The following is a 16,959-nucleotide window of genomic DNA, read 5'->3' as shown; positions in this document are numbered from 1 at the left end:
AAATAGAGGAGTTATAATTTTGTTAATATTAATTTGGTACAAAACTTACAGCCCTTTGATTCCCTTTTTTCATGAAACATGAACTTGGGTTGGATTGCATTGCATCTGAACACATCTATTGTTGGTAAAGAAAAGTAAAGAATGCAGAGTGACCAGGGTTAGACTAAGGGTGTCGATCTAATTGAGAACAGTGGTGAGTGATAATAAAGGGACTTCACAGCTGCGACCTTGGCCTTGTCTTGCCTCTCTGTAGACAACAGCTGCTCTTTATTCTTCCTCTTGAAATGTATTTTACACCCTATTGCTTTACAGACTATTGTTGAACTTTAGATGTCAAGATGCTTAAAGTGACACAAATCCTAGCCTACTGTATTCATATGTTGAACAGACGACAGAGTGCAAAAGCCTATGACATGGTGGCTCTACCTTCTAATTAACAAATATCCTTTTTTTTTTCATCCCGAAAAAAAAAATCGGCCTAATTATTGTTCCCTAAAATAGAAACCCTGGTTAAAATATCTGAATCTCTATCTCATGGTGTTTTGGCTTACCATTTGTTTTAAACCTACTTACAAATAATTAATTAGATACTGATACTTAGAATTAGACAGACGATGATAGATAGATAGATAGATAGATAGATAGATAGATAGATAGATAGATAGATAGATAGACAGACAGACAGACAGACAGACAGACAGACAGACAGACAGACAGACAGACAGACTACCATCTGCCCTAGCCTCCCCCACCTCCTCCTTCACCCTTCTTTGTCATGCCCATGTGGGTGCATTACTCTGTTGCTCACAAGGTGAGAGCAGCAAATAGCTGCTCCAGGCTCTACCCAATTTGGAGAATGCTTTTTGTGATAGACAACCTGGATGCCATTTCTCTGATATTCATTCCCATATTTGGTTGACCTACAACCTTTATTAATGGAGAGGTAGCCTGGTCAGCCACTGGATCAGTCATTTCTCTTAAGGTTGACAGTCAGAGGTAAGAGAACACCCACGCAGGTATAAAAGTTTTAATTATATTAAAATTTCTGCTGCTAGCTATATTTTGTAATAGGTTAGCAATTGATTTGAGTGACAGGACTCCTGTTTCTGTGAACCTTGCTGTCAAATGTCTAATGAATTTGTGATGTTATATGTGATCTTTGGTTCCTTTCTGTGTGCTTCATATGAATAGCACAAATCGTTACTTCCTGTGGAGTGAAACGCCTAAGGTAAAATTTAAAGCTACACTTCTTGAATTTCTGAATCAGTTAACTTAAATGCATTTTTCTATTGGTGCATGTGTGTGTCAGAAAAGAATGGGCATTTTTGTTGCAATTATGTCTGTTTGGGGTTGCTGGTCTTAAATACCCAAACACCTCAAACACCTTTAGTAGTTGTGTCTCATGCAAAGACCTGCTGCATAACACGTTAATTTGAGCCTTCTGCATACTAAAAGTTACCGGAAATGCTTGATATACAAGAATATAAATATTTTTTGTTGTTTTTAGAAATTCTTTTACTGTCTCTGTTACTAAACCTGCTTTGTGTGCATTTTTCCTGGGTCTTACATGAATTTGGTTAATATATGCTTATGCTTATTTACATTTAATAGACATTTTTTTAAAGGTTGAAAAATGGGGGATGCTGCCATGAAAGAGTTTGGGGCGGCGGCTCCTTACCTGAGAAAGTCAGATAAGGAGCGTCTGGAGGCCCAGACTCGCCCATTTGACATGAAAAAACAGTGTTTCGTTCCTGACCCTGAAGTTGAGTACGTTAAAGCAACAATCACTAGCCGCGATGGCGACAAAGTCACCGTCGACACTGAATTTGGAAAGGTATATTCATCATATCAGTTCCATTCAAATGTATTTTAGTTTTTAGCTTTGTGCAATACCTGGTACTTCTTTTTGCAGACCGTCACAGTGAAGGAGTGCGATGTGCACCCTCAGAACCCGCCTAAGTTTGATAAAATTGAAGACATGGCGATGTTCACCTTCCTCCATGAACCAGCTGTGCTGTTTAACCTCAAAGAGCGTTACGCAGCGTGGATGATCTACGTGAGTTACCAAACTTGAAAGTTATCTTTAGTGAAATAACATTTTCGCATCTGAAACAAAATTTAATATCCCTCTCTTTACATGACAGACCTACTCTGGGTTGTTCTGTGTGACTGTCAATCCCTACAAGTGGCTGCCAGTCTACAATCAGGAGGTGGTCGTTGCCTACAGAGGAAAGAAGAGGACTGAAGCTCCTCCTCATATCTTCTCCATCTCTGACAATGGCTACCAGTACATGCTGGCAGGTACAAATATCCCTTTTAGCATTCATCTTGATTGACATTTTGTTTGGACATCGTCGCATTTTCCCTGATTTTCTGATATTCTCTTGCTGACAGACAGAGAAAACCAGTCAATCCTTATCACGTAAGTAACTTTACCAACAAGGGTCTTTTTTCAGCAGTTAAGAGTTATACTTCTTGGTCTTGAAATGTATGTCTTTTTCTACTCAGTGGAGAATCTGGAGCTGGAAAGACTGTCAACACCAAACGTGTCATTCAGTACTTTGCCAGCATTGCTGCTGTCCCAAGTGGGAAGAAAGATTCAGCTGCAGAGAAGAAGGTTCTTACGAGACAAGATTTTCTTAATGTTCGACAAACAAAATATAGTCATAATATTGCTGTTTTTCAAGGTTCTTTTTTGTTTAACTAAATCAGGGAACCCTTGAAGATCAAATCATCCAGGCTAACCCCGCTCTAGAGGCCTTTGGCAATGCCAAAACCATCAGGAATGACAACTCCTCCAGATTTGTGAGTGTCTGTATCTGGCTGATGTCAGACTACTTGTTTACATTCATAAATGAAGTTACTTCTTATTCCAAAAATACAAGTGAACACACATTTTCCTCCCAGGGTAAATTCATCCGTATTCATTTTGACAACCGAGGAAAGCTGGCCTCGGCTGACATCGAGACCTGTAAGTAAAATTAAGATAATCCATGTATCCATTTTCTGAGCCATTTTTGTTTGGTTGGAGGCCTCTGGAAATATGAACCAAGAGTGCTTTAACCATGCAAAGCCTGTTTAAAACTGGAGTATTATTTCATAATTAAACATTTGAAAAACTCTATTAAATTTGTTACTGTGTGTCACACTTTCATACCATTTATAATAACTCATTCAGACCTTTTGGAAAAGTCTCGTGTGACCTTCCAGCTCAAAGCTGAGAGGGACTACCACATTTTCTACCAGATCCTGTCTCAGATAAAGCCTGAACTTCTAGGTAAGGATGAGTACAGGACAGGTGTTTGATTTGTACTCAATCATACATTTCATAGTGAAATAAACATTTTCTATTTAATTTTAGAGATGCTGCTCATCACCAACAACCCTTATGACTACGCCTTCATCTCCCAAGGAGAGACAACAGTAGCCTCTATCAATGATTCTGAAGAGCTGATGGCCACTGATGTGAGTTGAATCTCAGATTCACTGCAGCAATTTTAGTCGAAAATTCATTTAATAAAACAAAAAAGAAAATAGTAAAATTAATGTTTTTGATTTTCGTCAGGAAGCCTTTGATGTTCTGGGCTTCACTCAAGAAGAGAAGAACAGTATTTACAAGCTTACTGGTGCAATCATGCACTATGGCAACATGAAGTTTAAACAGAAGCAGAGAGAAGAGCAGGCAGAGGCCGATGGTACTGAAGGTGAATATAATTATAACATAATAGATTATATTCAAATAACTAGGCACTCTGACGCCTGACTAATGCCAGACCTGATGAATCAAGGAATCACTTAAATAGAAGCTAAATGGAACCTAACAAAGTGAAGGATACAACAATGTAAAAAAAACCCTCTACAACAGACGACATCTATCAGTCTGCAAAGGGTTAAAAATCAATTTCTTAGGCTTTGGAACTGCAAGAAGCCATGGTGAGAGCCACTATCCACCAGAAAAACAGACAGCTCTGGGGGAGAACAGTTAAAGTACAATTTAAAGTAAAAAAAATACTGAATGTGAATGGATGATGTTATTTTTGTCAGAACATCTTAAACTGTGCAAAATAAAATATGCAAAAAATGTATCACTGTCACTATTTCTCAGATGCTGACAAAGTTGCATATCTGATGGGCCTGAACTCTGCTGACCTCATCAAAGGTCTCTGTCACCCAAGAGTCAAAGTAGGAAACGAGTGGGTCACCAAAGGACAGAATGTCGCCCAGGTACAGAGTTACAGGGAATTTTGTCAGGCTTTGATTTAATGAAAACGCACCATTTATTTTGAATCACATATTTCCGTTTTAAGGTGTACTACGCTATCGGTGCACTGGCTAAGTCAGTATATGAGAAGATGTTTCTGTGGATGGTGGTGAGAATCAACCAGTCCCTGGACACCAAACAGCCCCGCCAGTATTTTATTGGGGTGCTTGACATTGCTGGATTTGAGATCTTTGATGTGAGTTTGGAAAAATAAGTTCTTATAATCTTATAAATGGTTGTCCCTAATGTAAGGATGCATTTTAAATCATGAACATACTGTGGTCCATTTCATTTCAGTTCAACACCTTTGAGCAGATGTGCATCAACTTCACCAATGAAAAACTGCAACAGTTTTTCAACCACCACATGTTTGTACTGGAGCAGGAAGAGTACAAGAAAGAGGGCATCGATTGGGAGTTCATTGATTTTGGTATGGATCTGCAGGCCTGTATCGACCTGATTGAAAAGGTGTGACACTGGACTATATAAAAAATTTCTATTTTTATCCCACTGTTTGTGCATGTTATTCTTAAAACTAAAATGTATGTTAACATTTTTGTCATGAAAATTGTTTTTCTTCATTATATTTATCTTAGCCCATGGGTATCATGTCCATCCTTGAAGAGGAGTGCATGTTCCCCAAAGCCAGTGATGCCACCTTTAAAGCTAAGCTCTATGACAACCACCTGGGAAAATCTAACAATTTCCAGAAGCCCAGAGTTGTCAAAGGAAAACCAGAGGCTCATTTTTCCCTTGTGCACTACGCTGGAACTGTTGATTACAATATCAACAACTGGTTGGTGAAGAACAAGGATCCTCTGAATGAGACTGTTGTTGGTCTTTTCCAGAAGTCTAACCTTAAGCTTTTAGGCGTGCTTTTTGCCGGATATGCAGGAGCTGATTCAGGTATTTTGACATCCCATAGTGAAAATTAGAAGTCAATAATAATTTACAACAACAACAACAGTATTGTAATCAATTTTTCTACAGATTTGAAATGCCTTAAAAATCTGTTGTGATCTGTTGGTTCTCTCAATAAAGTTCGACATTAATTTTTTTTTAGCTCAGGAAGGTGGGAAGGGCAAAGGTGGAACCAAGAAGAAAGGTTCTTCCTTCCAAACTGTATCAGCTTTGCACAGGGTGAGATATGTTTTTATTTTTTAATGTAAAGGAGAGATTGTACTGAGTTATACATCATGACTTCAGCAAGAATTTCTCATTAGTTTGATAGAGGTTCAAAACTTTGTTCTGATTTGCCCAGTTTTGAAGTTATAGACACTGAAATTAACCAGGCGACACAAACCCTTTATGAGCTGCATTAGAAAGGTCAACAATCTGACTAAAATTGACTATGGCAACTACTTTGTAAACACCCAAAAGGAAACTTACGTACTTACTGTACTTGGTGTCAAAAGCAATAGCAACAATTTACATATGAAAAACTTTCAGGAGAACCTGAACAAGCTGATGACCAACTTGAGGTCAACTCACCCTCACTTTGTACGCTGCATCATCCCCAACGAGACCAAGACTCCAGGGGCCATGGAGAACCCTCTGGTGATGCACCAGCTGCGCTGTAACGGTGTGCTGGAAGGCATCAGGATCTGCAGAAAGGGTTTCCCCAACAGGATCCTCTATGGAGATTTCAAGCAGAGGTTTAAGTTCTCTTAAAACAAATGCATATTAGTATCAATCCATCCATATTAGTAAGTACTTGAAAAGAAACAACTCTTTCATCTGTTGTTTTTCTAACAAAGGTACCGTATTTTGAACCCTAACGCCATTCCCGAGGGACAGTTCATTGACAACAAGAAGGCTGCTGAAAAACTTTTGGGTTCTTTAGATTTAGACCACAGCCAGTACAAACTGGGACACACCAAGGTCAGTATTTGCATACTTATAGAACACTTTGAACAGAAACAAGCTGTTACTGACTCTGCTATGTGTTGCTGTAAAAGGTGTTTTTCAAGGCTGGGCTGTTGGGCCAGCTAGAGGAGATGAGAGATGACAGATTAGCCCTAATCATCACTGGCATCCAAGCTCGATCAAGAGGCCTTCTGGCAAGAATTGAATTCCAGAAGATTGTTGAACGCAGGTAACTTATCAAAGCTTGGTCAAATTCTGTTAGCCAACTCAGTTTATGTTGTGCAGCACAATGTCAAAACAGATTTGCATCATTAAAATTTATCATCTGTCCAGTATACAAGACATATTTTCCACTGAACCATATTTTATCACCGAACAAAATATCAAAATGCAATATGTTCATGGACTTATGGACACAAAATACGGCAACTGTCATTAGATACATGCATAGGAGAATGTTGTGAGGGTTTGGTTAAATATATTAAAAACATATTTTTAATGAAGGATTAACGGTGGGTGGAGTTTTACAAACACTGATTATCTGTTGTCTGCAGGGATGCTCTTCTTGTGATCCAGTGGAACATCCGTGCCTTCATGGGGGTCAAAAATTGGCCCTGGATGAAAATGTTCTTCAAGATCAAACCTCTGCTGAAGTCAGCAGAGACTGAGAAAGAGATGGCCAACATGAAGGAAGAGTTTGCCAAACTGAAAGAGGCTTATGCAAAATCAGAAGCCCGCAGGAAAGAACTGGAAGAGAAAATGGTCACTCTTCTCCAAGAAAAGAACGACCTGCAGCTCCAAGTTCAGGCTGTATGTTAAAGGATAGTTTCTTACAGTATGACAACAAATATCAACATCACATGTATTGTGTGTGTTTGTCGGCTTAATGCGTATGTCATACTTTTTGTCTTCAGGAGCAAGACAATCTAGGCGATGCTGAAGAAAGATGTGAGGGGCTGATCAAGAGCAAAATTCAGCTGGAGGCCAAAATCAAAGAGCTGACAGAGAGGCTGGAGGATGAGGAGGAGATGAATGCAGAACTGACTGCTAAGAAGAGGAAGCTGGAGGACGAGTGCTCCGAGCTGAAGAAAGACATCGATGACTTAGAGTTAACTCTAGCTAAAGTGGAGAAGGAGAAGCATGCCACTGAGAACAAGGTACAACAAACCTATTAATGACTGTCATTGTGAAATTAATCTGTTACTAAACTGAACCTCTATTCTGGCTATAGGTAAAAAACTTGACTGAGGAAATGGCTGCATTGGATGAAATCATTGCCAAGCTGACCAAGGAAAAGAAAGCTTTACAGGAAGCTCATCAGCAAACTCTGGACGACCTGCAGAGTGAGGAAGACAAAGTCAACTCTCTAACTAAGGCCAAGACTAAGCTGGAGCAGCAAGTGGATGATGTAAGAACATAGACTGACTTTGGTAGTTAATGAATAATAATTTTAATATATCAGTACCATTGTAATAATATTTATTTTCCCCCACAGCTTGAGGGGTCTTTAGAGCAAGAAAAGAAAGTCCGTATGGACCTTGAGCGAGCAAAGAGGAAGCTTGAAGGAGACCTCAAGTTAGCTCAAGAAAGTATCATGGACCTAGAAAATGATAAGCAGCAGCTCGAAGAGAGGCTGAAAAAGTAAGATGAGATGGGCAGGTTTACAATGAAGCAATAAAAACACACTTTCGATTGTGCCTCAAGTGAAACCTTTTTATTTTATATCCAAAGGAAAGATTTTGAAATCAGTCAGCTGAATGGTAAAGTTGAGGATGAGCAGGTGATGAGTGCCCAGCTCCAGAAAAAACTGAAGGAGTTGCAGGTAACGAATCAAACAAGACCCATGAAAAAGAAAAAGAAAAACATATGGTTTGGAGGAGTAAAATTAAATGTCAAGGTTTGCTTTTGACTCCGATCTAGGCTCGTATTGAGGAGCTGGAGGAAGAGCTAGAAGCAGAGAGAGCTGCTCGAGCCAAGGTGGAGAAGCAGAGAGCTGACCTGGCCAGAGAGCTGGAGGAGATCAGTGAGAGGTTGGAGGAGGCTGGAGGAGCCACAGCTGCCCAGATTGAGATGAACAAGAAGAGGGAGGCCGAGTTCCAGAAACTGCGCAGAGACCTCGAAGAGGCCACTCTGCACCACGAAGCCACTACTGCCACACTCAGGAAGAAACAAGCCGACAGTGTTGCTGAGCTGGGAGAGCAGATTGACAACCTGCAGAGAGTCAAGCAGAAACTGGAGAAGGAGAAGAGTGAGCTCAGACTGGAGCTGGATGATGTGGTCTCCAATATGGAACAAATTGTCAAGGCAAAGGTAAGTTACTTTCAGGTATTAGGGTTTGTTCTCATTGCCAAATCAAACATTAATTTTATAATTGTGTACATGATTGGCCATCTACTGCTTTTTGTTCACAGAACAACTTGGAGAAAATGTGCAGGTCTCTGGAAGACCAGATGAATGAATATAAAACAAAATCAGAAGAGGGACAGCGTGCCATCAATGACTTCACCATGCAGAAAGCAAAGCTTCAAACTGAGAACGGTATGCATTAGACCTGAACAGCATATTTTAGTTGTGCCATTGTGCGGTACTGAATTTAATGTTATGCTTAAATAAGGTGAACTTTTGAGGCAGCTTGAGGAAAAGGATTCTCTGGTGTCTCAACTCACGAGAGGAAAACAGTCGTACACTCAGCAAATTGAAGACCTGAAAAGACAACTGGAGGAAGAAGTCAAGGTAGCAAATAATCATCAGTGTAACCTCATTAGGTAGAGACCATTGGTACACCCAGTTAATAAAGATACACTTTCTTTTAGGCCAAGAACGCATTAGCCCATGCAGTGCAGTCTTCTCGCCATGACTGTGACCTGCTCAGGGAGCAGTATGAGGAGGAGCAGGAGGCTAAAGCTGAACTGCAACGTAGCATGTCCAAGGCCAACTCTGAGGTGGCTCAGTGGAGAACCAAGTATGAAACTGATGCCATCCAGAGGACTGAAGAACTAGAAGAGGCCAAGTAAGCCAAATACACTAAGTCCACGAACTCAGCAAAGGTAAAGAGCGTTTAACCACAAATACATATTTTCATCACCTAGAAAGAAGCTGGCTCAGCGTCTGCAGGAGGCTGAGGAGGCTGTTGAAGCAGTGAATGCTAAATGTTCCTCTCTGGAGAAGACCAAACACAGGCTGCAGAATGAGATTGAAGATCTCATGGTGGATGTAGAGAGGTCTAATGCTGCTGCCGCTGCTCTGGACAAGAAACAAAGAAACTTTGACAAGGTTTTCATCCGGCACTTATTATTTCACTGAAGCAGAAGGTCAATCTTTTATCTAAAATGAAAACTTTCTTGTAGGTCTTGGCAGAGTGGAAACAGAAGTACGAGGAGTCTCAAACAGAGCTGGAGAGCTCTCAGAAAGATGCCAGGTCTCTGAGCACTGAGCTCTTCAAACTGAAGAACTCCTATGAAGAATCTCTTGAACATTTGGAGACCATGAAGAGAGAGAACAAGAACTTACAAGGTGACTTAATTACCCATTAAAATCATACATGAACAGTTTGTTCACAGTATAACGGCATTTATTTTTTACAATATGCCCTCAGAGGAAATATCTGACCTCACTGAACAAATTAGCGAAGGTGGAAAGAATATTCATGAGCTTGAGAAGATTCGAAAGCAGTTGGAACAAGAGAAGTCTGAGATACAGACAGCTCTGGAGGAAGCAGAGGTAAGCTGCTGCATACTGGCCTTTTTCAAATTTGAAAGATTTTAGGTTGTGAGGATTAATTCATTACAAGTTATGTAGTCATTGTGTCTAATTTCTATTTGTGACAGGCCACACTGGAGCATGAGGAAGGGAAGATTCTCAGAGCCCAACTTGAGTTTAACCAAGTAAAGGCTGACATTGAGCGCAAGCTAGCTGAGAAAGATGAAGAAATGGAGCAATCGAAAAGAAACCACCAGCGAACTGTGGATACTCTTCAAAGCTCTCTGGAGGCTGAGACTCGCAGCAGGAATGAGGCCCTGCGTCTGAAAAAGAAGATGGAGGGAGACCTCAATGAGATGGAGATCCAGCTAAGCCAGGCTAACAGGCAGGCAGCTGAGGCTCAGAAACAACTTAAGGCCGTCCATGCCCATCTGAAGGTCTGAATAAACAAGCAGTTCTACTTCTTTGAAACAAAAATCAAAACCAAAGTGAAACATCAGTTAAAATTTTGGGGGTTTTTATCTTCAAGGATACTCAACTTCAGCTGGACGACTCTCTGCGAGCCAGTGATGATATGAAGGAAAACATTGTCATTGTTGAGCGACGCAACAACCTTCTTCAGGCTGAAGTGGAGGAGCTGAGAGCAGCTCTGGATCAAACGGAGAGAAGCCGCAAACTTGCAGAGCAAGAGCTGCTGGATGTCAGTGAGAGAGTGCAGCTACTGCACTCACAGGTAAGACTGGAGAAGACTTGATACAGAAACTATCTATTGAAAATATACTCAGGAATTTAAAAAATCATATTTTTCATCTGAACACCAGAACACCAGCCTGATAAACCAAAAGAAGAAGCTGGAGGCTGATACATCCCAGCTTCAAACTGAAGTGGAGGAGTCAGTGCAGGAGTGCAGGAATGCAGAGGAGAAGGCCAAGAAGGCCATCACTGATGCTGCCATGATGGCAGAGGAGCTGAAGAAGGAGCAGGACACCAGCGCTCATCTGGAGCGAATGAAGAAGAACATGGAGCAAACCATCAAAGACCTGCAGCACCGCCTGGATGAAGCTGAGCAGATCGCCATGAAGGGAGGCAAGAAGCAGATTCAGAAGCTCGAGGCCAGGGTAAGTCAAAATCGTGTTAATGAAGTCAAATCGATATAATAAATTACCAAATCATCAAACAAGGAAAATATTTAGTATGTTATAAGTAATCTTTTTGTTCAACAGATCAGAGAATTGGAGAGTGAAGTTGAAGTTGAACAAAGGAAATCAAGTGATGCCGTCAAGGGAATACGAAAATATGAGAGACGGATTAAAGAGCTGACGTATCAGGTATTTTTGAGTCACCTTAGAGAATGAGGGAAGAAACAGTAAAAATTAAATTCATATTTACTTTGACTCAGAGAAATACAATTTTTTTCTTGTTTGCTTCCAGACAGAAGAGGATCGTAAGAATCTTACCCGTCTGCAAGATCTGGTGGACAAGTTGCAGCTAAAGGTGAAATCCTACAAGAAAGCTGCTGAGGAAGCTGTAAGTAGTCTTTGCATTTACATTTTACACACTAAAAAAGCATTGCACCTGTTCATCATTTCTACTCGCCTATTAATCATATAGAAATATAGAAAATATACAGCAGGTCATCTTAAGGATATTGTGCTTCTGTTCTACAGGAGGAACAGGCCAACAGTAATCTTACCAAGTTCCGCAAACTTCAACATGAGCTCGATGAAGCTGAGGAAAGAGCTGACATTGCCGAGTCCCAGGTCAACAAACTACGTGTCAAAAGCCGTGACGCAGGGTCAAAGGTCAGTATCTGTATAATGACACATCGCATGTATCTGTTTTAGGAATTTTATAAAGATTTCATTTACCATCAGAATCCACAGATGCATTTTACAGTTTGCATATAACTGCATATTTAAAAGTTAATTTTACAAATATGTCCAAAATTGAATCTACAACACTTGAAAGTTTTCAGTTTTGTCACATTAAAGTGAACCATTAATATGTCCAATAATACTTAACAATATTTCATTTTCTCTTGTTTGTGTCTCTGTTTCCAGAAAGGTCATGATGAGGAGTAAAACACATGGTCTGAATCCCTGTTTCTGAGACATCGGATGTATTAGTAACGGTGTCTCCCTATGCATGTTGGTTGGTCAGTAGAATAAAATGAATCTGCATCTGAAACTGTGTCTTGACTTTTTTTTGTTGCTTATTAGTGGCAGTCCTATTAATTAATATTACATATAAGAAATATAACTAAAAAATTAAACTGTAAAATGTAAGTACAGCTTGAATATAACATGATACTGCATACACTTTTCTCAAATAATTTGGAATCAAGAAAATGTATCACATGTGTGAAAATGGCTATTAAATGGTTATTAAAAAAGCAGAGTGGATATCATGTGAGACAATCTACAGACTCGAAGATTGATTTAGAGTTTTTGATCACAGAACAAAAAATACATTATGACCCAGCTGTATTCTAAGGAGCTTGGAAAGAAAAGTGTCTGGACTTCTTTAAGTTTCATCTGACAAGCTTCTTCAGTTCTAAGAGCAAATGGTGGAGAGTCCCATATTCTAAGCCTTATGGGAGTGTCACCAAGAGGGTCGTGGACCCCCTATTGATCCTCTACCTAATCAGGATGGGCCAGGATGTGAGTGGGCGTTAAGGCGTCTGGGAAGGGATCTCAAAACTGGATTATAGCTGGCAGACACCGTCTCTGTTCAAGGATGTTCGTTCACAGTGGACTTCTTTCACTCCTCTTTCAAACCATCTGTCCTCTCTGTCCAAAATGTGAAACTAGTTGTATCTTTCATATATAAGTTAATTAATAAATAATCATTAATTTCTTAATGGAGGAGTGAAAACAGTCTCCTGTACTCACTCTACACCTACGACTGCACAGCCACTAACAGCTCCAACATCATTGTGAAGTTTGCGGACGACACTACAGTGGTGGGTCTTATCACCAACGGTGATGAGACGGCTTACAGGAAGGAGGTCAGCGCCCTGACCCACTGGTGTCAAGACAACCATCTCACCCTCAACGTCGCAAAGACAAAGGAGTTGATAGTGGACTTCCGGAGGTGCAGAGAAGTACACACCCCCATCACCATCAACGGCGCTGCTGTGGAGAGAGTGAGCAGCTTCCGGTTCCTTGGAGTACATCTGGCTGAGGATCTTACGTGGTCAGTACACACAAACAAAACAGTGAAGAAGGCGCATCAGCGCCTCTTCTTTCTCAGGAGACTGAAAAGATTCGGCATGAGCCCCCGCATCCTCAGGACCTTCTATCACTGTGCCATTGAGAGCATCCTCACTGGATGCATCACCACCTGGTATGGCAACAGCACCGCCTACAACTGCAAAGCTCTCCAGCGAGTAGTGCGGTGCTCTGAACGGATAATTGGAGGTGAGCTTCCCTCCCTCCAAGACATCTACAGGAAGCGCTGCCTGAGGAAAGCGGGGAGGATCATCAAGGACTCCAGTCACCCCAGCCATAAACTGTTCAGACTGCTTCCATCAGGAAGGAGGTTCTGCAGCATCCGGTCCCGAACCAGCAGACTGAGAGACAGCTTCTTCCACCAGGCCATCAGACTGCTGAACACGTCATAGACACCTCAGCTTCACTACTGGAACTTCAACATTATGCACTCCACACTGTATATAAATGCCACTTGTTCTGCACATATTCAACTCTGTATATTTTATATATTTTATTATTATTATTATTATTTTTTTTTTTTTTTTTTTTTTTTTTTTTTTTTACTATTTAATTTGTAAAAATGTGTATACACACACACACACACACACACACACACACACACACACACACACGTAGGAAAATATTTAGTATACACATCCAGAAATGCATACACTATTATATATTGTACATATATTTATTAGTTTCAGGTTGGCCATTCTTGTATTTTGCTCGTTTGTGTTGTTGTGTTTGCACATCTCTGTTGCTTGTGGGGCTCGCACACAAGAATTTCACTCGCATGTGCTGTGCCAGTGTGCCTGCACATGTGATGTGACAATAAAAGTGATTTGATTTGATTTGATTTGATTTAAAAAAGGTTATATGAAAAAAAGAAAAGAAAAAAGTTATATAATTACATCAAACTTCCTCACTAGTCGAAATAGGCAGCTTCATGTTAAACAGCTTTATGGGGTGTTTGTTTGTGTGTCAGTGTTTCTCATGATAGATTGGCTAAAGTCTGGCTGGACCTATGCTGTCTTTTGAATACATTGTTTCTAGACAATGGATGGTGGCTGAGTTTTCCCACCTAATTAACTAGTGAAAACATTGTTTTATGTAAGAGGTGCTACACCACCCATCCAGGAAAGAGATATATAGAATTGATACATTCTTTGAAATGTATATTGGTTGTGCATGTTTTGGATTTTTTTTTTTTTTGCATGTTTTGTGTCCTAATGATGTAAAATACAGTAGTAAAAACACTGATGACAATAATACAGTTTTATCATGGTCAAATACTAAAGGATAATCATCAGAGAAAATTAATACAGAAAATACTGGGTAAATACACAAAGTGACTATGGCACCTAGCTCATGGGAAGATTGACAAAATATCTTGATGATCAGAACATGGCTTATCATGGATACAGGCAAAGCTAGGGCAGACAGTATGGTAGCAGAGCACAATGCACAAAGTGTTTCTTCACTCAGCAGTCACACACTGATGAACTTCTCATCATGCCCTGTGCATCCAAACACTATAAAGTTTAGCTCCCTGCTCCTCTGAACAGCAAATGAAACAGCCAAGATATTTTTGAATTCATCGTGTAACTATAAGCACAATACACACGATTACGTCAGTTGATTCTGATCATCTGATAACTTGCGCCCTTTTTCATGGATTAATTGATTAATCTGAAATTTCCATATCCATTTTCATGTGTGACAGCATGCCTGTTTACAAAAAGTTTGGTAACTACACTATAGTTAGAGACACGAATGAACCTAAGCAACTTAAAATTCACTATTGTCATTGAAAAAACAAAATTAAAATGTTATCTTTCAATTAGTAGTTGTAGACATAGAGGTTCCCTACAATACCCCACAGCGCCACAGCACCCTCAGCACTTCCAGCAGATTTCTAATTAGCTTAAGCTCTTTATTGCAAAGAGACCATGTTATTTAGAATTTGTCCTACTTACAAGGGTAACTTATAATAATGACCACTGATATAGACAGTAGTCTGGCCTTTTAGCCACTGCGTAATTCAACCATATAATCAAGACTTTCTCATATGCACATATCTACATTGGTATAGTTAAGTGTCTGATTTGTGACCTCTTATAAAAATCCAAACAGCAATTCTCCCAAGAACTCACCTTACGTAGTGACATGCAATTCCCGAGTTTGTCTCATTCCTCTGGTTTTCCCATTAAAAGAAAACCTTTGAAGGAAGGAAAGGGTAAGAAAATTTCATGCAAATTCATGCAACATTCTGACAAAAAATACACATTATCAAGAAATTCCTGCTTCTTGGATGCAAAATATAAAGAAACGAGGCGTAGTTCAAAAACTTTTCCACATTACTGTGTATAAAGAAAACCTTGGATTTACAACAGATATTAGAACAACAGTAATGCTAATCTGCTAAACAGAATAGAATAGAAATAGAAAAATGTATATGGTATTTATATTTATAGGCATTAACTGTACAGTAAATATAAAACAAATACATTATATAAAGATTGATGAAGTTCAACCATACCTTGCAAAGTTCCTCTGTTCAACAGAAATTCAGTCTTCAGCAACAGACATATTTTTTAATGTACAGAAGTCTTCTAGAACTGACTGCAAAGACACCAAACACTAACTCCTTTATTGTCTAACTGAAGGCAAGGAGAAAGGGTAATACAAGAGGACATATGGAGGCAGGGACCAATGCTCAACACCTCCTCAAGTGACCTTCAGTAAATATCAAGCATTCTAAGAATAGCAACCACATCTGAAACCACAGTTGGCTCAGACTTCAAACTTAAGAGACAAGGTGTCTCACACCTTCCCTTCTATATACAAGTCATTGAAGAAGACAAGGATACAAGGATTCTGGACAGCTGGGAATGGGACCTTTGACGGTGCCTGGAATAGACTAGAGCTAAGTAAAGGAGTTCAGAAGTTTGGTATGAGGGCTGACACACTGCTAACATTATACAGGGAGTGCAGAATTATTAGGCAAATGAGTATTTTGTCCACATCATCCTCTTCATGCATGTTGTCTTACTCCAAGCTGTATAGGCTCGAAAGCCTACTACCAATTAAGCATATTAGGTGATGTGCATCTCTGTAATGAGAAGGGGTGTGGTCTAATGACATCAACACCCTATATCAGGTGTGCATAATTATTAGGCAACGTCCTTTCCTTTGGCAAAATGGGTCAAAAGAAGGACTTGACAGGCTCAGAAAAGTCAAAAATAGTGAGATATCTTGCAGAGGGATGCAGCAGTCTCAAAATTGCAAAGCTTCTGAAGCTTGATCATCGAACAATCAAGCGTTTCATTCAAAATAGTCAACAGGGTCGTAAGAAGCGTGTGGAAAAACCAAGGCGCAAAATAACTGCCCATGAACTGAGAAAAGTCAAGCGTGCAGCTGCCAAGATGCCATTTGCCACCAGTTTGGCCATATTTCAGAGCTGCAACATCACTGGAGTGCCCAAAAGCACAAGGTGTGCAATACTCAGAGACATGGCCAAGGTAAGAAAGGCTGAAAGACGACCACCACTGAACAAGACACACAAGCTGAAACGTCAAGACTGGGCCAAGAAATATCTCAAGACTGGTTTTTCTAAGGTTTTATGGACTGATGAAATGAGAGTGAGTCTTGATGGGCCAGATGGATGGGCCCGTGGCTGGATTGGTAAAGGGCAGAGAGCTCCAGTCCGACTCAGACGCCAGCAAGGTGGAGGTGGAGTACTGGTTTGGGCTGGTATCATCAAAGATGAGCTTGTGGGGCCTTTTCGGGTTGAGGATGGAGTCAAGCTCAACTCCCAGTCCTACTGCCAGTTTCTGGAAGACACCTTCTTCAAGCAGTGGTACAGGAAGAAGTCTGCATCCTTCAAGAAAAACATGATTTTAATGCAGGACAATGCTC

At 40.2% G+C, this 16,959-nt stretch overlaps 1 protein-coding gene across 1 annotated transcript; it reads left to right on the top strand.

Moving 5' to 3' along the window:
• Window positions 1-1,618: 1,618 nt before the first annotated feature.
• LOC147331914 (myosin-7-like) lies at window positions 1,619-11,907 on the top strand. The gene is made up of 37 exons (XM_086290475.1): window positions 1,619-1,834; window positions 1,913-2,056; window positions 2,145-2,301; window positions 2,395-2,422; window positions 2,509-2,617; window positions 2,713-2,805; window positions 2,908-2,971; window positions 3,179-3,277; window positions 3,362-3,465; window positions 3,566-3,704; window positions 4,106-4,224; window positions 4,308-4,457; window positions 4,559-4,729; window positions 4,858-5,167; window positions 5,325-5,401; window positions 5,711-5,916; window positions 6,019-6,142; window positions 6,220-6,356; window positions 6,682-6,937; window positions 7,042-7,284; window positions 7,359-7,535; window positions 7,623-7,768; window positions 7,859-7,949; window positions 8,048-8,437; window positions 8,539-8,665; window positions 8,742-8,860; window positions 8,941-9,137; window positions 9,217-9,400; window positions 9,475-9,640; window positions 9,723-9,847; window positions 9,955-10,263; window positions 10,356-10,559; window positions 10,648-10,944; window positions 11,050-11,154; window positions 11,258-11,353; window positions 11,494-11,628; window positions 11,887-11,907. The coding sequence occupies exons 1-37, from the start codon at window positions 1,634-1,636 to the stop codon at window positions 11,905-11,907; spliced, it is 5,820 nt and encodes a 1,939-aa protein (XP_086146601.1). The 5' UTR covers window positions 1,619-1,633.
• The last annotated feature ends 5,052 nt before the right edge of the window (window positions 11,908-16,959 follow it).

This window comes from Aulonocara sp. 'chitande type north' Nkhata Bay, linkage group LG4 (assembly GCF_057382095.1).
Source record: "Aulonocara sp. 'chitande type north' Nkhata Bay isolate Kocher_YH1m ecotype deep benthic linkage group LG4, A_spYH_male_GT1.1, whole genome shotgun sequence".
In the NCBI taxonomy this organism is placed as follows: Eukaryota; Metazoa; Chordata; class Actinopteri; order Cichliformes; family Cichlidae; genus Aulonocara; species Aulonocara sp. 'chitande type north' Nkhata Bay.
Note: the sequence above shows the minus strand (reverse complement) of the source record. Positions and strands in the feature narration are given on the sequence as shown.